At 42.0% G+C, this 24,646-nt stretch overlaps 1 protein-coding gene and 1 long non-coding RNA gene across 2 annotated transcripts; one reads left to right on the top strand and one right to left on the bottom strand.

The window, feature by feature from the left end:
* Positions 1-433: 433 nt before the first annotated feature.
* LOC118244065 (uncharacterized) lies at positions 434-3,731 on the bottom strand. The gene is made up of 4 exons (XR_004777440.2): positions 3,648-3,731; positions 3,338-3,422; positions 1,784-1,851; positions 434-800 (listed from the first exon to the last, which is right to left on the bottom strand). It is a non-coding gene; the product is annotated as an uncharacterized LOC118244065 (long non-coding RNA).
* On the top strand, positions 3,471-22,683 carry GINM1 (glycosylated integral membrane protein 1). Its single transcript, XM_035538757.2, has 8 exons — positions 3,471-3,783; positions 12,152-12,211; positions 12,416-12,512; positions 15,606-15,757; positions 17,742-17,898; positions 18,661-18,791; positions 20,192-20,355; positions 21,767-22,683. The coding sequence occupies exons 1-8, from the start codon at positions 3,529-3,531 to the stop codon at positions 21,873-21,875; spliced, it is 1,125 nt and encodes a 374-aa protein (XP_035394650.1). The 5' UTR covers positions 3,471-3,528; the 3' UTR covers positions 21,876-22,683.
* Positions 22,684-24,646: the final 1,963 nt, after the last annotated feature.

Raw genomic sequence — 24,646 nt, 5'->3', positions numbered from 1 at the left:
CTGAGCCTCCTCTTCTCCAGACCAAACAACCCCAGTTCCCTCAGCCGCTCCTCACAGGACTTGTGCTCCAGGCCCTTCACCAGCTTCGTAGCCCTGCTCTGGACACAAGCACTGTCACCTCACAGTTAGGTTATTAGTGGGTTATCAGGTCCAGTGTTTGCCTGGAGCACACTGCTAGGCACGGCTTGTAGTGCCATGGCCAACACCAAAACAGCAGACAGGCAACCAGAATTTACTCCCTTTTAACTGATGCTATAGCATGTGCTCGGTCTTACATGATACAGCTGAAATAATTTCATTGCCTTCAAAGTACGGGATCGCAAAGAACTTCGACTTGACCTTAACCTTCCTTATTTCTCATAACGATATCAAACTGTGATATGCTATGTTGAAAATAGAAGTTTAATGCAATAATAGAAGTACATTTCATATTTATTAATAGCATGATACTGCTATAATCAATATGCAATATTATCATAAGGAAGTGTATGAACCGATGGCTTCATATTTTCATAATATTGATACACTTCTTCTCAGAAATAGTCAGGCATTGGAATGGGTTGCCCAGGGAGGTGGTAGAGTCACAGTCCCTGGGGGTGTTTAAGGTTAGACGTGGTGCTCAGGGACATGGTTTAGTGGGTGACACTGGTGGTAGGAGGATGGTTGGACCAGACGATCTTGGAGGTCTTTTCCAACCTTAACGATTCTGTGGTTCTATGACTTCAGGCCGCACAATTTTCATCTCTTTCTGGGTCAAGCCCTGGTACTCACTGCACAATGAGTCGATTTGAGTCACGGATCTGTTGCAAAACAATTTATTTCCTATTGCTGAATCTGCCAGATTAGTGACCTGAGTTGACAGTGACCTGAGTACAGTAAAAGGGAAGCAGTGAAGGTAGGGGAGCAGAAATGTGCAGTTAGGAGTACAAAGAGATGTGTGTAGGTTGGTAAGAGCAAGATAAGTACCAGCAAAAAATAGCATCAGATCACCATATTATAAAAGAACACCTTAATAAATAGCCAAGCAGGGAATTTACATGGTTTTCTGTTCATCATTATCCTGCTGCATAATGGTCCTAGAAAAAAAGTGGGATGGTCCTGGGACCAAATCTGCACTGTAGGATGTTGTATTTGCATCCTTAGTGTGCTAGTTTTCAAAGCTGTTAGTGCTATCTAGCATTTTGTAGTGTTGCAATGTTTTTGTGAGTTTATTCCCGGTCTGCACATCAATCCTGAATTGATTTAAGACTGTTTTTAAGCCATCCTGTGTGGCAGTTATTGACAGAAGAAAGCACTATAGCACATGTTACATTTATTTACTCTGAAACTTTAAGAGGGACTTAAACAGCACATCAGGTTTATGCAAGCCTGCGCTGACTGAAGTTTAACTATTTACTTGCTATTTTGAGAGCTCATACTTTGGCCTTCAGCAAGAAAGCATACCACTTGCTTAGGCCAGACTGTTATATCTCTTTTTAGTCATAAAATAAATTAAGTCATAATTTATTTTATAAGTATATATAATATAAGTATATATAATTTTATAAGTATAATTCTTTATACTGACTTCTGCTTTCTGATATCTCATGGCTACAATGAGGATTAAAAAAAAAAAGATTTTCAAGACAACTTTAAAAAGTCAGAAATATCAATTCCAGCTTAAATATAAAGCCCCCGAAATACAGCAGAGGTGTCACAGAGAGGTGGCTGATGATTCACGCCTGTCAGTGTTCAAGAGATGTTCAGATAAAGCCCTCAATAATACGCTTTAACTTTTGGTTACCCCTGAAGTGGTCAGGCAGTCGGACTCAATGTTGTCTGAAGGTCTCTTCCAGCTGAACTCGTGAAATACTGAAGAGAAAAGATGGGATAAAATAAATAACTGCAAAAGTTATTTAGCTATTGGTAGGAATTTTACCATTTACATTATATATTTATACATCCCCTGTGCTCTGAGACTAATGAAAGCTTGGAAAATTTGGGGAAAGAAAGTGAGAAGTAACGTTGAAAGTATTTTTAATGCATTTTTTTTAATTTTTAACTAAGTTCCAGGAGAATAAAAAGAAGGGAAGAAAGAGTGAGAGGACTGAAGAAAAGGATGTGCAAAAGACTGGGAGAAAAAGGAAAGAATGAAGGAAACAAAAACACAGAAGCAAAGTACTACTTAATAGATAATTTACCAAGAAAGTTGCAGAAGGAGACATTCAGAGACATTCAGGAAGGAACAGGTATTCCTGTATTCCATTTCAGTGAGATGCTGAATTCCTTGAGGTGAGCTGATAACCCAGCTTGAACTTTGCTGAATCTATAAATTCGACAGGTCAGCGAGCCTTGTTTCCTTGTACTTTTATATGCTCTGACACCATTAATTTTTATGCCTTTGGTACATTCAGTAAACATTTTAATCATCAACCTAACACACGAAACACTGGAGTATTGTAGCTTGCTTTTGTGCATCTAGGATTCACCAGCCTTGTGGGGACGTAACCTCCAATCTGATTTACGCATGAAGTGCAACGCGTAGTTAGGAATGTACATAACGTAAACTTCCTCCCACCAGCACATGCAAATGACTGCAAGTACTAACAAGAGTCGCATTCTTGTAGGTGCCATCCTGTCCCCAGAGACTCTTATGTGCCCCTTAAGAGACTTGGCAAAATGTCATGTTGGGGAGCTGACATGTAGATTTTTGCCTCATTAGATTGCACAGTGAACAGATCATTTATCTATTTTTTTTTAATTTACTGCACACAATAGCTTTACACACACACAAAAAAGGCAACTTTAGGACAGATTTAGGAGAACCTGTGTGATGTTAAAGAGAGACACTGGAAATTAAGACATCTGTGCTTTTATTCCTCATCCATTAGTGACTTGTGTGATTACAGGGAAATCAGTTAATTTTATTTTTTCTAACATCAAAAATCGTACTAACTACTGATAATAAATGTACTTAGTGATGAAATATTTGAGGTTTTCATGTAATATACATTTCATAATATGAAAATTTCCCTTTCCAATTCCTTGTATCTCATGCCGGATGTTTATACCGGTGTGTCACGACTGCGAAGTGCGTATGAAATAACAAGCTTCTGGTTTTTATGCTTTATGTTCACTATCAACTGTGTGAGTCACAGTGCGAGATGAAGTGGGGCTACAGATTCCTTCAACGGGACGTTATTGCTGTATCCCGGCTGTATTAAAACATTACTGGGTTACCTGCTGTTTGCCACCCTTGCTGTTATAACGTTATTATCAGAAAGCTTTTTGGTTGCCAGTGAGATGCCCTCCCTCTTTCTCGTTGCAAATAAGCCGCTGTATGCCTTCATATACCCACCAAGGACCCGGAGACCCGGTGCGTTCCTCTTTGCCCGTGGGTTTGAGCGCTCGTCAAGTTTCCCTCTCTCCTAGTCTGAAGAACTCTTGGATCAAAAATAACAACAACAACAATCACTTCCGAGCCGCGGGAGGCCCCTTCTGAGGGGAGACCTGACCGGAGGGCCGGCTCCAGCCACCTCCCCTCGCCTCATGCCCGGCTCCTGCCACCTCCCCTCACCCCATACCCGGCTCCAGCCGCCTCCCCTCGCCCCACACCGCCCCGTCTCCCCGCCCGTCCCCCCGTCCCCGCCCCGCCGGCGGTGTTTCACTTTGTTTTCGTTCCCGGGTCGCAAGATGGAGGCGGCGCGGGGCCGGCCCGGGCTGCTGCTGCCGCCGCTGCTGCTGCTGCTGCCGCCGCTGGCCGCCGCGCTGCTGGGCCCGGCCGCCGTTCCGCAGCTGGGCCAGGTACCGGGCCGGGCCGGGCCGAGCCGGGCCGGGCGGCTCCGCGGGGCCCTCCGGGGACCGGCGGGGCTGCGGGGGGGCTCGGCTGGGTGGAGGGGGGCTGTGCGCCGCGACCCCTGCCCGCAGGCAGCGCCCAGCCGCCGGGGGAGCCTCCCGGGGCGGAAGGGAAGGGCAAGGCTCGCTGACCGTGCCCGCAGTGCGCCCTGCGGGGGTTAAATGCGATTTAATGTGCCCAAAAAATAGCCGGCAGGTCGGGGGGTGGGGTGGTTATTTGTGTGCCGTACGGTGCGGCGTGCTGTGTGCCCGGCCGCGCCGTGACGGCTCGGTGCTACCGGGGGACGCGGTGCATTGGGTCCACTGCTCCTCCTCGTCACGTCTGTGCCCGTGAATTGAACCAGCAAAAGGGTATCGGCATATCGCGGGGCGTCGTGCCATCTGCTTTCCCCTTCCAGAAGCCGTGCTGTGTCTTGGTAAGATCCGTTTCAAGTTAAATTTGGTGGCTTTTCGAGGAACAGAAGGCTTTTGGTACTGTGCAGAGACGTCCTCAGTGGGAATGAAGTGATGCGCTGTGACAGGGGTGAGCTGTGGCCTCGAGAATTACGGAAGAGAGCCAGCTGCTTTTGTGTCCTTGGTTAAGTCGTGACTAAATATATTCCTCAAACCCTAGTAATCGTGACCTGCCAGGTGTGAGATCCCAAAGAGGGAAGAGCTCTGTCAGGTTCATAGTCACTTGTCTAGCCAGAGCAAAATTGCTGTCATGCGAGTGAGTTTATTATGGCTTCTTTTCCTCCAGAGTTCCTTCGTTTGAATAAAGCCATTCCAAGGCAGCCTGGCACAGGCCCTGCGCTGGCACATCCTGTGCTGCAAAGCAGGATTCCTGGGCTCACTTCCTGGTCTCTGCTTCTCCTGGTGAACCTCTGAAGAGAGATGGGCTTAGCTCTTCAAAATGGGGATCTAGATCTTCAGAGATCTATAAAAGTGTGCCTGTGCTTGAAGTCAGGTGCATGGAAGTACGAGAGGGCAGAGAAAGCTCAGGTACTTCGCGTATCCCCCTCTGAGAAAAGGAGAGCTAAGTGGGATTTGGCAAGCAGAAGTAGCAGAAGGATATAAACCTGCGCTCTTGCTGACCGTCTTCCATCCAGAAACTGTCACACTTTCACACCAAAACTTCAGCTTCGTAGTGTTAAAGCTATTTCCCACAGCGGGCAATTATACGAGACACGGAGGCACATCTGCTCATGCTGTCTTAGGATCTGAAGGCGAGTGAGCGTGGCGCAGGGACGCCTGAGCTGGTTACGTGGAAGCCAGCTTGGGGTCAGAAACAGGGTAGGTACGTTTCAGAGTAAAGCCTGATGGAGTAACTGGGGTGTAACGCCTGGTGAGCACAGCCGTGCTGTTTGCTTGTGGGGACAGGTTTGTCCTTTCATGCTGTACTACTCAGGTGGTTTGCCATCAAAGTTTTTGCCAGTTTAGAAACATCTGCACTGTTTCAGCTTTATAGTGGTGTGGTGGTGTAAGTATGTGCAGAAAGCTCTTTCAAGAGTCAAAAAGGGAACATGCACTTCTATTACTTTTTTTCAGTTTAAGATTTTAAAATATATATGTAAATAAGAACTCATGTTTCCTTCTGCACTGCTTCTTTTTGTACATACAGGATCATGTTTGATGTAAAAGGAAGAACACGTCTTGAAAGAGTTTTGAGTAGAAGAGTTGCTCTTGTCTGAGCAGGAGCTGATTTATATTCAGTAGCGTGGTAGGAGAAGAAGGGAACAGGCAGAGCGGGAATTCAGCACTCATGGGCTGGCTTCAGAAGCCACGAGCTTAACAGCTCATGGCATGGGGGCAGAAGGATCTTTCCTCAGGAAGGTTTGGGTCTGCAGGTGGTCTTTTAAGCTTTTCTTCGGCTACCATGGCTGTGCACTCCATAATCCTGGGAGTACTTTGGCAGAATACTTCTGATAGCTTCACATTTTGTAGTTCTTGTGCATTGTGTGAAAGTTTACCTCCAAGTTGATGGCCATGATGTTACAAAACCTGTAATGGAAGGATTGAGGAAAGACGTTGGAATTTTGGAATAACGTGTGTGCAATTGCGTTTTGTAAGTCTGAAACACTTTTGTTGAGCTCCGGAATGTGAACGCCCCCATTGTTGTGCAATACTTGTCGTTTCTTAAATAAGCTGTTTTGAAATCTGGGCTTTTTTAAAAAATGTTAGCATGTGTGCTTTAGTTTTGCTTTCTCCTCCTGAAATTTGGACAAGCAAATCTGGATTACAGAGTGATTGATATTAGACATAAGTTTATATAAAAAAGGCATGGAATAATGCAACAAGATAACTGATCTTTGCATTAAAGGACTGTGCTTTTCTGATGCTAGGTCGAGAATTAGATTTTGTGTTTTAGATTATTTTTAACGTGCTGATAAAAACTGGCTAAAAGCACAGTGGGCTGAATGCTGTGATGTTTGTTTACTCCATTTGTCTCTAGATAATTTAGATTTAACTGTTTACTTTTGAAAAGGCTTATTTGCCTACCAGAATTTTTTAGTGCAGTTGCTTGAAAAACATTTTTTCAGGCTCTTGTTGACTGCAGGAAACCTCTGTGTGGATATATTGTTTCACAACACAAAAAAGTAATCTTTACTCCATCAGCCATGTGAGTATGGATTCGGTGGGTATAACGTATTTTAATCAAAGAAACTTTTTAATTGTGACACTCTGAAGTATTTCTTTCATAGCTTTATCCCAGGTTCTCTATTACCAGCCTGGCACATGTTTTGAGCTTTATACTTAAAAGGCACCACATCATCTTTCCATGTATATTTGATTAAATTGAAGCAGTATGATGCAACTGTGTCCTGATGATGTGAGACTAAGCATTTGCCTTTAAAACTCCTGTTAAAATATTCATAGTGTTAGTTGATATAATAGGGAGAAAGCAAAGGCAATTAGTTCTAGGAACATATGCGGGGCTGAGGAAGGGATAAGCAATATTATACTATGAATCATCGCAAAGCGAGGAAGCTTATTTTTCTGCTTGTTCAGAAAAGTAAAGAAAAGCAAAAGCATCATTGTGTTAGATTTGTTTACTAACAAGGATAGTTCAGCTTTGGTTACTTAAATACTGAGTTTCATTGTCATATCCTAAATATTGTCATGCAGTTTAATAACGCCAAACCTCCTTTGAGAAGATTTTGTACCAAAATTTGGTAAAACGTGAGGGGCTAATTAGCGTCCTGCAGACTTGTCAAGGACTGCACCATGCCTGTTTCTTAACTCAGCTATGCCTGATCGCCTGCTCAGATTTTAGTTTTGTCCATTTCTTACCTGTTTGGCAACCTTCCTTCGATTTCCCTTGTTCGTATTGCAGGCGGGATATCCCAGCTGTGCCTGCGCAGCTGCCGCGAGGGGATGGTCTGTCCGCCGCTCGCCGTGCAGCTGGCCATCTTGCCAGGCGCTGTGCCATCTGCTCCTAGTGCTGCCCGCTCCGCTTCCCTGCCTGCCAGCACAGACGGAGCCTCAAGAGAGCACAGCTGTGCCTGAAGTGGGCTGGCTGCTCCTGGCTCGGTCTGGAGATGGGCTTTGTGGGAGTGATGCGCTTGTGCGGGACTTAGCAGTTACCCTGTGCTGGGGGAGACTGTACAGTGCGCTGCAGCAGGTACCTACTGCCTGCCAGAGGTTTTTTCATGATTCTGTAGTCAGATCTGTTTGAAGTTCCTGCGTGATTAGACCAAACAGCTTTGTCTTGTGCAGCATTTTTCATGAAAGGCTGGGGTTGGGTGAAGCGTTCTCTGTAGATTTGTGTGGCATTGGTGTGGGGAGTCTTTAAGAACTAATGAATATTCCCTTTTAAATTATGTCAGATGCTTTATGTATTCTTTCTGTCATCTTGCTCTTCTGCTACTGCTGTGTTGCCCCACTTAACTCTCCTGGGTTCTGTTGCAGCACTTGGCTAAAGAGAAAGGATTAGAAAATGACCACTACCTGCTCATCGCTATTGATTCAGGTTTACAAGAATTCACTAGTTCACAAAAATCCTGTAGTGTACATTGCCACATTATTACTGCCATAGCCTAGCTTTCCAAGAAAAGAATGACATGCATTTGTCGTGGAAGTGCTGTCTTCTTTACAGGTCCTGTGGCCGTTACCACTGTAAACATCACTGCTGGAGCACTAAAACAGCAATGAGAAGTCTTAGGAAAACTCAGGAGACACTTCTACATCCTGCGTTAAGAACAACGGGGCAATTTCTAGTGTAAATTGGAGAGTTTTGTGTGAAGGTATTCGCCAGCACAGCGAGGGCTAAGGTGCTGTGAGTGATGGGATGGCTGTCAGTGGTAAGTTGAAAGCACAGCCTGATTCTTGGGGACCCGAATTGCTTTGTCGGGCTGTCCTTCGATTCTGACTCTCAAAGAGCAGCTATCTCAAATATTCCAATGAATGTTTTAAATTACAAGACTATCTGAGACTTGTATGAACGTTCGTGATATTGTTAATACTCAAAAATGTGTTGCAGGTGATACAAACAAGGTTTATACTTATAGTTCAGGCTTCTCCAGAACTCAAAAGAGCAATATTGTGGATTACTGCATAGGGCCCATGTCCTGCACTCAGCAGCTTTGTTATTGCAGGATTGGCTTCATTGTTTTTGATACACAAAATAAATGATGTGGAGTTACTTACTTTTCTTAGTAGTGAGGTGTGTAGCTCTAAGGCCTATCTGTAAAGCTGTAAAGTGCCTTTTTTTGTTTTCCAAGTAGAGAATTGTATTATGCTAACATAATCAAACTCTGTTGAAATTAAAGGATGTTTCATAAGTCAGTGAGTCTTCACGCCTGGAACTGGAAAGACGGTGAGATGGCCCCATCTGGGAGCACTGAGTAACGGGTGGGGGTTGTCTGGTTGGGCAGTTCACCATGAAAGCAGGATACAAGGGCTGTTGGCGGCCTCGCCTGCCTTCCTCTCACCTCAGCAGCCATTAATTACGTAGGGCTCTTGAGCACGGACCCTCAGGCAGATACCAAGGGGCCACCCACCGGGATTGTGTTAACAGGGGGAAGGAAGGCTGTGCACCACACAGACCCTGCAGTGGGTGAGCCCCCTGGCCCACGTTTCACTATGTTTGGCGTGCCTTGTGGCTCTTGTCCTCATGTAGACTCTGTTATGGGGTGTGTAGGGTCGGGGAGGTGGGCCCTGCTGCGTTTTGGGTGCAGACAGTCAGGAAAGACCAGTAGGAAGCCAGCGGTGAGGAACCAGTCTCTAAGGAAGAATTAAGTGAGCTGGGAGAAATAACATAAAATCAGGAAAACTGTTATTTTCTGTGGGAAGATATTGTGAAGAGTGGTGAACAAGCTGTTCATAAAGCAAGGAAGCTTCAGGTTAGGCGCCAGGAAAACGTTTAATGTTAAAGATAGCTGAGCATTAAAGTAGTTGAGGAGAGTGTGAAAATTTTGGACATCACTGGAGAGCTTTAAGAATAAGTTGAATTAGCATCTGTCAGGAATGACATTTAGTTGGCTCTTACTCTGGAAAAGGTGATCTTCCTCTGGTCCTTGAGATGTTTCTGTATCAGTTTGCGAACGTTTGGGGCAGGAACAGTCGAAAACTAGTTATTTGTTAGCACCGAAACTTGGACATCTGCTTGAAATGTTTCATACCAAGTCTTGTCAGACTGCTTGGGCAAAACAAGAATACAATGACAGCTCAGGAACAAGTGCTTCTAGCCTGAAAAAATCAGATATGCCACTATGTGTATACAGAATACAGGCAGTCATCAGGAGAAGAAATTGTTGGCTCCAGATGGGAACCGACTGGTGGGCAAAAAGGCAAGAATGTAAGTTCTCCATCGCTTGTGAAGGGTCATGGTGTAACAGCTTTGGCAGACGACTGATCGTAGCCCAAAGTTTTGGGGTGGCTTTACAAACCCATGCCGCTGAGGGGCAGAGGCAGCCCCAACACAGAGCCTGTCCGGCAGCTCAGGCCTGCGGGGTCAGCAGTCCCGTGCCTCTTCTTGTCCATTTTTTCTTGTCAGAAGAAATGTTCTTCTTTTCAGAAGAAATAGGCAAAAATGTGGAAGGTCTCCTGCCCATTTAATGAGCTGAAACGGCTTGCCGGCTTGGGGTAAAGGAGAGGGAAGGATGATGCGCTGGAGAGGAGAGATTTGCAGCCTTTCTATGGCAGAGGCCTCTAGGTCAGTTCAGCTGTCGTGTCTGCATGCTACGATCTACTTTTTGTAAATTTGACAGCATGGATGTGCACCGCCTAAATATTTTGATTTCTTAAACATGCAATATGCTTTTTGAGTGCAAGCTTTAAGTATATACCGTCACCTGTGACCGTGCTTTTGGATACTAAATCAGCAGAACTGACAACTGCCTTGAAGAAGATTAGTCCTCACACATATTTCACCTGGCGCATATGGTGCTCAGTTGCTGAGCCTATCTACTTTGCCCTATGCCCTTCATTATCAAATGCAGCATTTGACTAAAACAAAGAGCAGGGGGATTTTCCTTGTTTTCAGTAGTAGCTATCTACCAGCCATTTTCTTTTTCTAGTAATCTCCGTGAGTCACATCGGTGGCGGTGAAAGAAGATTGCAAAATACTTTCTGGGTAAAGCAGCTCAGATTTAAAGCTCAAAAACTGAAGGACTATTAAGACTGCTGGGAAGGTCCCTCCTCTGGGCCCTTTGAATTCCTACAAGGCAGAAAATACTAGGAAGTCTAAAAGAAGCACAGCTCCAGATGCTCAATAAAGTGCTAAAAGTTTAGGGGATTTTTGTTTTAAATATACAGCATTCTTAAAACGCGAGGAAAAAGTGGTTTGAGGAAGTTGCAGGATGACAGAATAGATTACATCCTACTGTTATGTCATTAACCTGGTTTACATATTCGTTAATAGACTGCCGGTTTTCTAAGTAAATGGATAAGTTTCATTTAATATGAATAACTCGGATTTGAGTTTTGGAGAAAAGTCAGTATAAACACCCATTTCCTAGGAGGGGCATGGAGAAAGAACTTTTCTTTTTGGTCTCAGTGGCCAGAGAATTTTCCTATTGACTTGACAAATGTATCTGAAACATCAACGGCAAGTCATTTCGAACCAAAGGAAACTATTTTTAAAAATCTGTACTTATTATTATTTTTTTAATTTAAATCTGTATTGGATTTAAAACCATGCTTGTCATAGGAAGCCAGATTTCTGCTGGTTCGGGTTTAGATGTTTTTCAGTTTGTGGTAGTTCTGGCCACCTCAGTGTATTGATTAACCCCCATTGTTTTAAGGAAATTTTTATATTGGAGTTGTACTTCAGAAGCTCTCTGTTCACTCTGTTCTGCGCTGTATACTCCGAGTATTTCCTGCCTAAAAATCCCAAACTGAAAGCCATTGATTCATTCTCTCATTTTAAATTTTCAAGAGTTCTACTTGCTTTTGAGACACAGCTCAATTTTAGTTGTTTAGTGTGAAATTTAATTAAACACAGTGCTAAAAAAAGGTGCTGAAGGTACAGAGGAGAGTTTTCCAGAGGAAAATTAAACACGGATAGAATCAATTAAGGTTCCCAAAGGGCAAATAGAGAATTTAACATTATTTCTGTGTAGATGACTCAGGAGAGCACTGTGGCACTCATTACATTTGTCTGTGTTCAAGAGAGGTTTGTTTCCAGATATAGACTTTGTCAGGGGGCAGATTTGAGAGATTTGAGGTCCCATCTGCAATAGAGCCCCTGAAATGACAAGGATGAAATGAGAGGACCGAATGAGGGAAACAATAAATTACAGCAATTGAGGTTTGAAAGAAGGAAATAAATCCCTGTTAGCTGTGGGTTTGGAGGAGTCCTGTGTGGCATTATTTGGGAATGGTAACCAAAGAAAAAAAACCGGATTGCTGTTGATGTTGACAAAAATGAGTGTTCTTTAGTACAGGCTAACATGTATCAAATTATACTTCATCTTGAAGAGTAAGTGGAGTGTTTAGTGATCTTTACAGAGACCGAGAATCGGATTTTATCTTGCTTAATCAATTCTGTTTCAGTTAATATGAGAGACTTCTTTTCCATTGTATCCATGCATAACAAGTTCTTCTGAGAATTTTGTTTGATTATTATTATCTCTATTTTAAAAATTATACTTAAAGGGGAAGCAGTCATTTTTTCTCATCAGTACTTTTTGTTTTAAAAGAGGAAAAAAAGCCTTAACATGTAACAAGTAAACATATTCGTCTTTCTTCTGTTTGCCAGGTAGAAAGCCTGGCAACATGCTCTGGGACTAGTACATTGCCATTCTGTCAGGATAGCATGTGAAAGTTGCCTGTGACCTATAGCTGCTTATGTGTTTTCTCATAGAAACTTACATCTCTTTTCACCATTGTTTTCCAGGAAACCATCAGAGTCAATGTTAGGATGTTGAAAAGCAATGGAGAATTTCACAAAGGACAGGTGCGTCAGTTTTTTTCATTTATTCGCTATATAAATAGAATGATGAATTAATCAATGAATTAATATGCAGTGAAACATAGTCCACATGTGGATGCAAATATATTGTTTTGTCTGACTTCAGTCAGCATTAATTGTGTTCCTCTGAGAACAGGATTGTAGTATAGGGGCAGGACCGCACTCTCATTCTGTCTGTCTGTCTTTCAGGTTGTTTTTAATATCACCTATGGTAATGGACAGGTATATCTAAATGATTTTCCTATGAAAAGCGGGGTTGCCCACATAACATGTCAAACAGTAATACGTGAGTATTCTCAATTTTTTTTCCTGCTGTATTTTGATTCCCTGTTATCTAGTAACCAAACCATACAAAGTCTGCGTGTTCTCATACTCTGCTAACTTCGGCATCGTAGAAGCAAACCATTTCCCAAATTAGGAGAATTTTGCTCCTGACGTGGGTGGAAAAATAATCTCACTACCTTGTTCTCAAGTCACATTCCTTTGCTTAAATGTAAATGGTTTCATTTGAAATTGAGACTGCCTCTCTTTTCAGAAGAGTGTTTTGCACTACAAGCTAGACAATGTAAACAGAAGGATGCAACTCCACCCTGCTAATGGCTGTGTCCCCAGGCTGGTTGGCATATATCCAAAAAGGGATTTAATAGCAAAAATATGAATTAGTGTTGGGAAGATCTTTTAATTATCTCATGTCTGACTTTAGTGGACAAAGAATTTTCTCCTGGATAGTATATTATAGCACAAATTACTTCAGTTTTGCTAGTGTCCTGTAGTGGTTAAGGACTTCAGATTATCTTGAAACTGCTATTTTTAACACTGATTCAATTCTATACTTTTTGTAGAAGATCAGAAAGCACTGTGATTTTTGAGATACACAGAGCATACTATATAATTAATTAAGCAAGAACAATTAAACTGCTTGATTTAAGCTTCTGTTGTATTCAGAATGATCTCTTGATGGATCAGGTGCAGCAGTCTCTAGCTTGGTTTCTAAGGTCATCCTCCTTTCACATTCAGATGTTTACTTAGAGGGTACTAATGCTTTTCTAAATTGCTTCTCTGAGCCATGACCTTGTCTCTTGAACCCTTCCTTCCCAAATATCATCAATTATTAATTTGACACTATTTCTTTTCTGAAGTGGGAGAGCAGTAATTCACTTGTCTGTTTGGGGGATAGATATATTCCTATTGCTTCTGTGTTTTCTGTCCTAGGACAGAAAAACACGGCAACATGTCGTTTACCTGCAAGACAACTGACCCCAAAAAACCAGTTAGGATTTTATGGACTAATTCTGAGAGACTCTGAATACCCTACTGTAGTAGCTCCTGTTAATTTCTCAAACCATAGTTGTATAGCTTGCAGTGGCTACAATTACGAATGTGAATCTGAAACAATGAGAAAATTGCTGATTTGACCTGGGAGCTAGGACCCTGGAATTGTTCACCTCCATGTTTGGCTCTGGTCCTCAACACAGTGCTCCTCCTGTCTGTTACCTGTAAAATGCCAGTTATACTATTTACTAACTAAATTATCAATGACAGATTCAGGTAATGTTTGTAAAAGGTTGAAGGAATTTTGAGATACTCATTACCTATTAACAGAGTAGAAAAAATGCTCCTGATTATCTGTATGTAATATCAAAATTGAGCCAAACATTCATGCCCTTGAACAGTAGAGACCAAGTCTCCTGAATAGTATTCTTTTGGTGTTTTTGTTATGTTGTGCCTGGCACCAATGTCCCCACCTCAAGTTCCCACAGAGTCAAGTTTAGATGGGTGAGCATCTTCAGCTCCTATTGCATGTAGTGGGGATTGAGCCACTACACAGACAGGAAAGGTTGAACACAGGGAGCCTCAGCTGCTTGGGATATTTATGGCTTTGCTCCTTTAATGCCTGCTTGCTGCTACAAATCAGAAAACACTCAGCAAACAGGTTAGTACTCCAGTTTACACCTGTTGGGAATAGCCCCTCTTTCTTTCCTTCTGCCACTTATTTTCACAATGTAAGATATTCCTAAATGGTGCCAAAATGCCTTTTTCTACAGTTATAAAATCTAAATAGCTTCATGAGGAAAGGGGTCGCAGCATAAAACAAATGAGCACATGGAGTTAGTTGTTCCTGCGTAACGAAGGACACTAGCTGAGCATTCCCCCCGGCTGCCTAGCTAGCAGTGCAGGTGACACGTAGCACTTGTGGCTTAGACACAGGGGCCATCTGAGTCTCAGTTGTGGTCTGTGTCGGGGATAGATCTCCTGCCCTCCACTGCTGTGGAGGGCATGGCCTCACCTGAAGGAGAGGCATGGTACCTGGGAGAAGGATATTAAGCTCATGGAGAAACACGGAGGGTAGGAAGGCAGTTCTCTGCGTACGTGTGGAGTGTTAGGTTGTTGAACAGCAGAAAGCTTTTCAGTAGGAAGAGAGTTTGAGGTGTCACAGTCCCACATGAAAATGGTGGGGAGTGAGGGAAGTGCAGAAAAATACGCATGAGGGAGCCAACACTTGTCTAGCATAAGCTGTGTGTGTGGAAAAGAGCTGAAGTGCTGGAACCCAGGAACAACAGGTCTCTGGCAGCCACTTGAAGGAAAGGGTGATGCAAGTCACACAAATATCTCAAGAAGGATGATTTTGGAGAGCATATTTATTTCAGCGTTGAGAGGAAGAACGTTATATGAATCGAGATGTTTATGCAGGGGGCTGTCTGGACTGTGGCATTACTCTTACTAACTCCTTCGGACAACTGAAATAAGAATGCAGTAATAGTGGAGCCAAAGGGTGCAGCTTAGGGTGCTTAGATGCAAACCTCAAAGGCCACATTGTTTGCAAGCTCCCTTCACTTCGGGGATCGTACACTGCTGCTGTTGTCTGCTCTGTGTATCATGAGACTGCTCTGAGTTTGATTTGGTGATCTACTGCTAAAAACCTTGGCATCTGTTTTCCAGATTACAACCGCTTATAGTAGCAGTTACTGGAATTGTAAAGGACATCAGCCTAGTATAGGCTTTGATACAGTCGCTAAGACATCTCTGGTTTAGCATAGAATAGAATAGTTCAGTTGGAAGGGACATACAAAGATCATCAAATCCAACTGCATCTGATTCATTTAAAACATTTGAAGCACTTGCAAAATAAAATGGTGAATTCCCAGGCCCAGCTCTAAAAAACTGAAATGAAAGGGAACATATTCCCTTGCTAGCTATTTCTTCATTAAAACCCAGCTCTAGTGGTCCTCTGTAGTTGTAATGACTTTCCCATTGAGATGCTACGTGTGCAAAGGCACATGTACTCTATGTTAGAGTTGCATCTGTTTGCCCCGTGGAGAGTTGTGCTTTCTGGTTGGGATGGTTTCTCTTTGAAAACTGTGACATTCTGTCGTAACAGTGGAGAATGGAAGCTTGGATAACCTACCAGATCAGCAGCGCCTGGCAACTGTCAGTGTTCGCATCATGGTTCACGAGTGGCCTTTGGCATCCAGTTCTGATTTGCAGCTGATTGTCATTCAGGAAGAAGTGACAGAAATTGATGGAAGACAGGTAAATAAAAATAATACAAAAAAACAACAACACTTTGCTTGTTTTGAATTTAGGAGAGGCAAATATTAACCAAGAGTTAAAAGGTTTACGTGTAGCTAGCACAGTACTGAGGAAGATGATACCAACCTGTGTAGTAGCAGAGGTTTTTCTTGCGGAGAACTCAGGTTTTAATGCTTCTATTCTTATTTTAGTAGCTAAAACTTGGATGATTTTCCATTAAGGTTGTCAGAATATCATTAACTGTCACATGCTTTTTCAAAATGTGCATTTATGCAAGGAAAGTCAAACTCACAAGCAATAATTCATTTTCAAAGTAATGTACAAAATTAATAAAAGGGGAATATGTTCATTCTGAGTTCTGAGTTTTTCCCCATTATTTATCCCAAGCTAACAAAGCATTTCAATCATGTGGCTTGCAGCAGCAACAAATTAAGCAGGTGGGCTTGTTGTGAAGGGCCATCGGAGGGCTTAGCCTTAGGCTACTGTGTATGTGAGCTAATTAATTGATTTGAATAAAAAACTTGATGTTGAACATGGGTTTTGAGATGAACAGAAAAAAAAACATATATATCTAACTGATTTGCACAAATACTGGTGAATGTGAGGGGCTACAATTGCAGCTGAGCTTGAAATGTACAGAGCCAAGTTCTCAAAATCACCTATAAGCTGTACTTATTTTTCTAACTAGGAAGGTTCTGGATAGAAGAAAAGCTGCTGTTTTATATTCCGCTGCATTTTTTTATAGGAGGAGGATGATAATAACAGTGATCTTTAATTAATTGCATGCCCAGCGCGTAGTACTTTTCACAGATCTGCATCATGCCAAAATTTTACTCTGTTAATGAAAATGATGATCCCACTGAGAAGTTTGAAGGCTTTGTTCGTTTTTTTAGTGAGGTTCTTACCCCACTGTGAGTTGGCTAATATGTTTTGTTTTGGTTCAGCTGTTACACAGTAGCGGTGCTGTATTTCAGATCTCAAACTGGATATCAAAATGCGTATCAGGTTTGCACAGGCACCTGGTGAGAATGACCAGAAAGCTCATGCTGTTTTCTTCCTTTAAGTCAGAAGCTTTCCATCTGTCTCATTAGTTATGAGCTGACAGTGACAATCATCTTTTTCATCGCATTGTTCCGCACGTTAGAAGCAAAAGGAGACAGTTGGCCCCTATGGCTCTGAAAACACAAGTGAAACTGTATCGTAACCCCCATTCCTTTCTTGCAGAAATGTATCTCTGCTGCAGTTATTGTTGTAGTCACAGACACTCTGGATTTCTGTCAGTTCCTGGCCTTACACTGCAGTTACCGGTGCTAGTAGTACTTATGCTGAGTGTCTTCTATATAAATGAGGCCCGCAGTGATTGTTAAATGAAGTAGGTCCAGTGCAGTGCTGGAGGAGGAGGAAAACTATTCTGTTCTACATCAATGTGTAGTAGAACTGGATATGTGAATAAACAGTTACTCTACACTGCATTGTTGCCTGCCCTGAATAATACAAGTTCAAGGAAAAGGAATGTAAGTTTAAGGTAAAAGAATAAAAGCAGCAATGAGTGATCTCAGTGCGATTTTTTCACTTGTATGAAAAAAGTAACATGACTGCAAAAGCAGAAGTGTCAGTCTTGTCTCAGCAGCACACTAAATGTTTGCGTGTGTCCTTTTACTACATATATCAGTTTTCTGTGCTTTCAAATGCCTCCCTGACAAGAAGAGCTATGTAAGACTTGGTTGAAAGCCCATGGCTTGACTGCCACATGTTTCTGCAGGGAGAGGGAGACCCAGTCTGTTTAGCCTACGTTTTAATGTGGCATAGGCTGTAGAAACGTGTTAAGTAAAAACAAAGAATACTGATTCATGTTACAACATCTGTATATCTAAATCGTAATGACTTGGAGTTTTCTGTCACATATTGGTTTTCTTTGCCAGCCTACTTCATCCTTACTTTAAACTCAGTAAATTTAAACTCGGTACGTTTGCCTCTCTTGCAGGTGCAGCAGGAAGAAGTAACAGAAATAGATATTTTAGTGAAGGACCTGAAAGTACTTAGACATTCAAACTACACTGTCCCGTTGAAAGAGAGCATGCTGTATTCCATCCCAAGGGACAACGACATGCTATTTACACTTCCCAACCTCTCAGGAAAAGGTATCTCTCCAAGCTGTTACGTAATATTTTTAACCATAGTTAACATACTGCTTTACAGGGGCAAAAGAACAACATTATTCCTGTGTTTTGCATAGTAAAATAGTTTCTGGATTAACAGGGAAGTGTTTTTTACACCTAAATTCCACTCTTCTACATTCTGGTTATTTCTTTTGTTTTGTTTTTAAATCTGTTCTCCTCTGAATTACTTGGTGCTTGTAAACCTGCAACCCAGACATTCACATGAATAAATTTATCTCTGTGCTGTTATGGAAATTTCTGTAAAGCTCCCCCTTTTTCCTGAGACTGAAAGAGAAAACTGCAAAGGAAATATCTGTCTGGGTCACTTCCAAACCAGAGAATAGTTAAGTTATTAAATTTGAATAACTTTAAAGCAAGAGAAGTTACTGGATACCTTAATCTTATTTTGGCTTAGTTTAGTCAAAAACTCAAGGATTTCATAGGAGATGAATATTTTTGTCTAGTTCATTACTTTTTAAACCTGGTGACAGCTGAAATTTTGCAGCCAAGGGCACATCTAAAGGCTGCATTGTAACACTGCTGCTTCTTACCAAGTTCACTGCTAAAGTTAAAAAAAAAAAACAGATTTTTAATTAAAAAAAAAAAAAAAAGTTCTTTCTGTGATCTTCCTGTAAACTTAGGATAGTTGTACCATAAAGATAGAAATGCAGCATGTCTTTGCTTTCTTGATTAGAGTCAAATTAAAAAATAATCCTCCCACTAAATCTGTCTTTTCTTCTTTAGATATTCAAGATCCACTGCAAACCACCAGTCAGTACCTCATCCGGCAAGCAGAAACTACAGTGGATGAAGAGACGTTACCTGGCAAGTTACCAGAGACCCCTCTTAGGATAGAACCTCCATCTTCTTACAAGGTAGGTTTCTTTTGGTGGTGGTGGTGTGGTGTTGTTGTTAATTCTAGCAACATAGCATGGATAAAGCAGACTTAATCAGTATTACAGTTTTAGGGAACAGTCTTACTTCACTGTTTTTAGTATTGTCTTCAGAAACGTACAAATGCTAGGTTTTCCTCCTCCTTGGATATTTACAGAACAAACCAAATAACAGCATTGTAAGGATTCAGATAGGGGGGTTTTCCTTTGCGTAAAGGCCAACCAAAACATCCGTTTAAAGATATTAAGAAGGTGTGTAACATTCCTAGACCTTTGTCTTTGGTCCTCTATTTTTCATGTGAAAAAAAGCAACATGGCATATAATAACAGATTTATCAAGTAAAGAATTGCCATTCCTACTTAGCCTAGTAGGTGACTTCTCAGACGACTGTTTTGCTGCTTTGTAGTTGTTGAAGAACAGGATTTTCGGTTGTGTGAGGTGTCTAACACTAACTGATTTCCACAGAAGTCTAAGAAATCCCCGCAGCCAAACACTAAGAACAATAGACTGTTACAGACATATTCTAGGAAACTTTAAAAACCAAGAAGAAAAACAAAACAAAACCGTTTCTAAATTACCCCTTAGCAGTGAGAAAATGTGGTTTTTTACTGCACTTGAAATCAAGTAAGTGTCTAAATCCTGAAATGCTGTGACCTCACAGATATGTCATGAAAGTAGATTGCGATATCTACATTATATGAGACTATTTATAATGACTTTGACTCTTGTTGAGCTGTAAATGACCTTTTTTAAAAAAATATTTTTCTTCTGGCATTGCTTAGAGGCAAGTGCTGGCCACTCTGGGAGATGAGCCATGGGTCTCACCCCTAAGAAACACAGTAGCAGCTTGAGAAATTTCAGTTCCAGATTAGGTAGAGGTGGGCTCCACACCCTCCTTTGTGGCTGAAAGAAACACATTACAGCATGCTGATTAAAGAGGATGGCAAAAATAGTATGCTGAAAGTTACCTGCCACCCCTCTCGTGGGCTTCAGTAACTCTTTGCCTGCTGCATATAGTTATGTAATCATAGCTACCCTAAGCCTAGGCCAAAATAACCCATCCTTCACCTCCTCTGTTCAAGTGTCCCTTTATTTTCCCCTTCCTTTCAGGGGACTCTTCCAGGATGAGTCACTTCCTCAAAAATAAAACCTCCAAACAGAATAATTCAGTTGGAAGGTTCCAAACTTTGTAAAAGAAACAGGTTTGAGTCACCAATCAACTCCATCCTGCTTTTACATATACTGAAGCATATTTATTTATTTATCTATCTGTTTATTTAAGTAAAGTTATCACCATGTAATGTGATTCAGGAGTAGCCACAAAAACTGCACCTGCTATGTGTTGCAACCCGTCTTTTTATATCTACCCGTTTGGTTGTAGGTGATGTGCCAGTGGGTGGAGGACTTGAGGAAATGGCTCTGCAGATTCTGGTTTCGATCTTTACCCATCTTCTTTAATTTGATGGAAGTCGTTGTGGTTGGAGTCGTGGGAGCAGCTCTCATTCTGAAAGTCTTAAAGGTGATTTTCCCTTCCTGTGAAAACAAGTAAGTAACTTCTGCAATTTTTTTTCTCTGATGAAGACAAAGCACTACTAAAAATCTTTTAAGTTAGAAACAGCCTTTTTCTTTAGGAATACTGTGGCAACAATCGACTAAGAAGGCTGCCAGTAACTTTCCATTCCAAGCGGCATTTTGATGCATACACATTTCAGAGGAACATGGGCAAATCTCTCATTGGAAATGTCTTAGGCTTGGTTGTCATAATGCCAATTTTTTATCAAGTTTTCTAAGGACTACATTTTGAGACACCATTAACATAGCTTCAAGAGAGGAAGGTAGAAGCTAGAGCTAAACCATTCCAACAGTCCTAAATCTGACATACTGTCTAGTGTTACAGTCATTATTGTAGCTATGAAAGGCCTCAAATTTGGCTTTGCAAATTTCTCCAAGTAGTATCTGTCTGTACAGGCAGCTTACAAACCCTCGGAAGTGGCGTTACCATTCATGGCAAAAGGTTATGAGTCAGGTTGGTTGTCTGTGAATGGCTTTATTCACTCGGCTGGGATGTTACCAGCTACACAAGTATTTTTCAGAGAAGCAAGTTTCCCAAACAAGGCATGGAAAGATAAAATGGTAACTGTAGCTGAGAATCAGTATAGGTTTAGTGCTGGAATGGGCAAGCACGAACATTTTTAAGCAACCCAAATCAATTCAGCGAGCCCTAATCCTTGGAACCATATGTTCTTTCAGGAGAAATGACTGACAGCAAAGCATGCTTCCTCACTCCGAGCAAGCACAGCTGATATTCTCAAATAATACTGACCAGCTGTGCTTCTGAAAGGCCCTGAGCCTGGTTAATTTATATATCCACCAAGAGATAAAAATGGTCTCAGTACTTCTGACAGAGCTAGGAAAACAGAGGGTTGGCAAATTGGGGAAGCGGGAAACTGCAGTGACGAAAGATATCCTGCTTCCCCGTGACACTTCACAAAGCATGCCACCAGGTTAGAGTACTTCCTGTAGCTAACTTGTTAGAGATAAAAAAAGTGAAGAAAGTTTGTACCACAGCAGTAAATAGCTTAATACTGCAACGTGTGAAGCTTTGAACTAAGCAGAACTAGAAAATAAAGTTCTAACCAACATAATCTGTTCAGCCCAATGCCTGGCGGTCTAGCCATGGCAGAGGAAGTACAGAAGAGAGGAAGCAGCGCGCAGTACTTTCTTGTTCAGTTGGAGCACGTGCAGCTTGTGCGTGGCTTGTCAGAGCAGTCCAAGAAGCTGAAAAGCTGGGCAGTTTTAGGCTACTTTGAAACTGATCTGACAGCCTACCCTGCTGATAGTTCAGATGCACAGACTGGGTCACGGGACCCCTCTGAAACAAGAGCTAGTTCTAATTTTTAGAACGCAGAATTATTTTGTATACTATTTTCTAATGCCAGGTAATCTTACCTTTCAGAGGCATCCTTCTGCTGGATCAAGTCAGCTTTGTACCTGTGATAACCATCAGCTCGCCTTCGGATGTTCCAGACAGGAAAAGCAATTTAGATGAGAAAGCATGTACTTAATGCTGCGTTGACTTTGAAGTTTGTTTTGTTTTGTTTTAATTAATGAATTTTTAGTTGACTTGAAATTTGGCACTTGATCTTAATCCCTTCTTTCCTACAAAGAAAACTTAAGACAGTTGATTATTTGGTAAAGGGACACAGGCTGAGGCCCAAAGCTGATTTCCCTGTGCCTCTCCATAAACGTACAGCCTTTTTCAGAAGCTTCAAAATAAAACAGCTTTCTACCCTGAGGGTTACCATTGGTTTTAACTTCTGTGAAGTCACTTCTCGCAGCTCAGGTCAGGATGCTGGCTGCCTTCACACCCCTAGATCAACCAGTTCAGCTGTCCTAAGTAGTGAGATGATGAAATTCAGGGTGTCCTGAAGTCTCCGGATAGCATTTTTCAGAAAAGGACAGAGGAGTATCACAAACATGACACGTGCCTGCAAGCTGAAACAAAGCTGCCCAACCTGGGTTCGTATCTCATAGGGTTGAGTGTGCCTTGCAAGGGAAGTATCACCACCAAGCGTTTGTGTTGCTCAAGTACTTTGACATATATGCAAAAACAAAGCTTAAAAAGGCAGATTTGTATTTCAAGCACTTTATACTTTTATGGCCCCTTATGCTCATGAAAATCGTTAGCACTTGTAAACTTGTAACGTGGCTTGTTCACAACGTGCTTTTTGTATTAGTGACAGCAGTACTACGTGACAGCTCAACACCCCCCCCAAAAATGTACAAAAGTACTGGCTTACTAAGTAGGCTCAGTCTTCCCATACTGATTTGTACTGTTAACATTTTTCAAATAAACATTTAAATTGTTTATTAGACTGTGTTTATGTGTATGCCTATTTTGCTACATAAAACAGCAGTTTGCAGAATGTATTAAATACATGGAAGTATTTGTTGCTGGTTTTTTTTTTGGTTGGTTGGTTGGTTTGTTTTTTTTTTTTTTTTTTTAAAGTTTTTCATCGTTCTAATTTACTGGAGACACTCAGGCTCAGTGCCCTCAGAGTAGGATCCTGACCATTGCCAGCTGCCCCGCTGAGGATGCAGGTGGTGTCACAGCCGGCTGGGTGCTTCAGGCAGGTGCGGAGCATGAAAGGCCCAAGCAGGGAAGATGCTCTGCTCGCCTGGAATGGGCAGCAGTGACTGACAGCCCTGGAGTCACACGCAGTGCTTTCCCAGGGCTCTACCGCAAAAGCCACCACGACGGTAACGTGACTGTGTAAAACGTAACTGGTGCTAGAGCTAGAGGCATATAGACTAAGAAGGAGATTCGGTGAAAGAAAACAGGACAGGTGAAATATAAGGAAACTGTTAGGACTCCAGCACAGGGATGGTGACTGCACAGGGAAGAATTGTCAAAGCAAGCCTTCAACAGACAGTCCTCTTCCACATATGTGGAAGTGTTCCTGCCACTTGGCAAGCCTAGACCTAGCCACTTCATTACCACAGTTCAAACAGGTGATGTATAAGGCTGAAAATTAAGGAAAAAAATGAGGGAGTGGCCAGACAGCATAGAAGAATTTTTCCTTATTGCACAAGCACGGTATGAATTGCAATGCAGATGGAAATTGAGCAGCTGTTAGCATGTGCTTGTTGCATCCTTACTTGTGAAACTATAAACCAAGCACGTGCACAGCAACATGATTTAATGCTGTTCTAAACAGCTGCGATGTAAATGAGTGGATAAGCCTGATAAAGTGTTGGTACTGCTTCACAAATTAGCCAATTTCCAGACTAAATAGTCCTCTTTTTTTATGATTTGTGATCTACAAAGTTAAAAAGCACAAGGAAAGAAATACCACCATCAGTTGCAAGAAATTAAGTGAAAAAATAGTGTAAAACTTGAACAGAAGCACAGCAGTTACCACACAACACTGCTGTGCTACGGAGCCGGAGCTACCAAGTCTTAAGTTTTAGTGCTAGTGTTCTGCTTTAGTATGTCCGTGGTTTTCCCGAGTCAAAACATTTCCTGCCTTCTCGAGGAGTGCTAGTTTGAGCTGGGACAAGTCTGAACCATTTTGTAAAGCAGTTAAAAGACTCCTTACCACAGCCAACAAGTTAGGAAAGGGCAAGCATCCTGCGCACCAGTTGTGGTAGATCACATTTTCCAGGCACAGGAGTTGAAAGGGATTTAAAAACAAAAAGTCACTGTAGGAAGGTAGTTGTTTTCTTTTTTCTGGTTGGTTGGCCGGTTTGTTTGAAAGGCATTTCTGGGTTCATCACACCAGGTCCACCATGGGACTCAGGAACTCTCAGCACTATCTGCATCTCTGTGTTTTACTACCGTGTCTTATCACTGGGCCAGCTTGAAGCCCCTTTTTCATTGTGGCGAGCTGTCACTCATGACCTAGTGGTGAATTTTAAGTACATTAACAAGATGTTCATGATAATGGCGTTTACAGAACTGTGTGCTTGGGGCTCCTTTGCCTTCCACTCTGACCCCTAGTTTTCATTACCATTTGCCCTTTCCACCTGCCTTGCAGCATCTGAAGAGGCACATAAGCACTTTGATTCAGCATGCACCTGCCAGCTGAAACAAGTCTCGGCGTATTTGACTCGTGGGATAGCACGATGCTTAGCTGCAAGAACTGCAGTCAGCAGCTGAGAGGAGCTGGCTGGAAGAAGTGTTTCCAAAATAACAGGTATCCTAAATGAGATGGACAGAAATTGTAGATATTTCGGTTACTATGACAACTGTTAAGCAGAATCTAAAATTATAACCTAAATGGTCACTTTAGAACCATTCTCATTCTGTCCTAAATCTCAAGCCATTTCTAAGCCA

The sequence above is a fragment of the Cygnus atratus genome, chromosome 3, assembly GCF_013377495.2.
Source record: "Cygnus atratus isolate AKBS03 ecotype Queensland, Australia chromosome 3, CAtr_DNAZoo_HiC_assembly, whole genome shotgun sequence".
NCBI classification, from domain to species: Eukaryota; Metazoa; Chordata; class Aves; order Anseriformes; family Anatidae; genus Cygnus; species Cygnus atratus.
The sequence above is the reverse complement of the archived record's forward strand: the minus strand, read 5'-3'. Positions and strand labels throughout refer to the sequence as shown.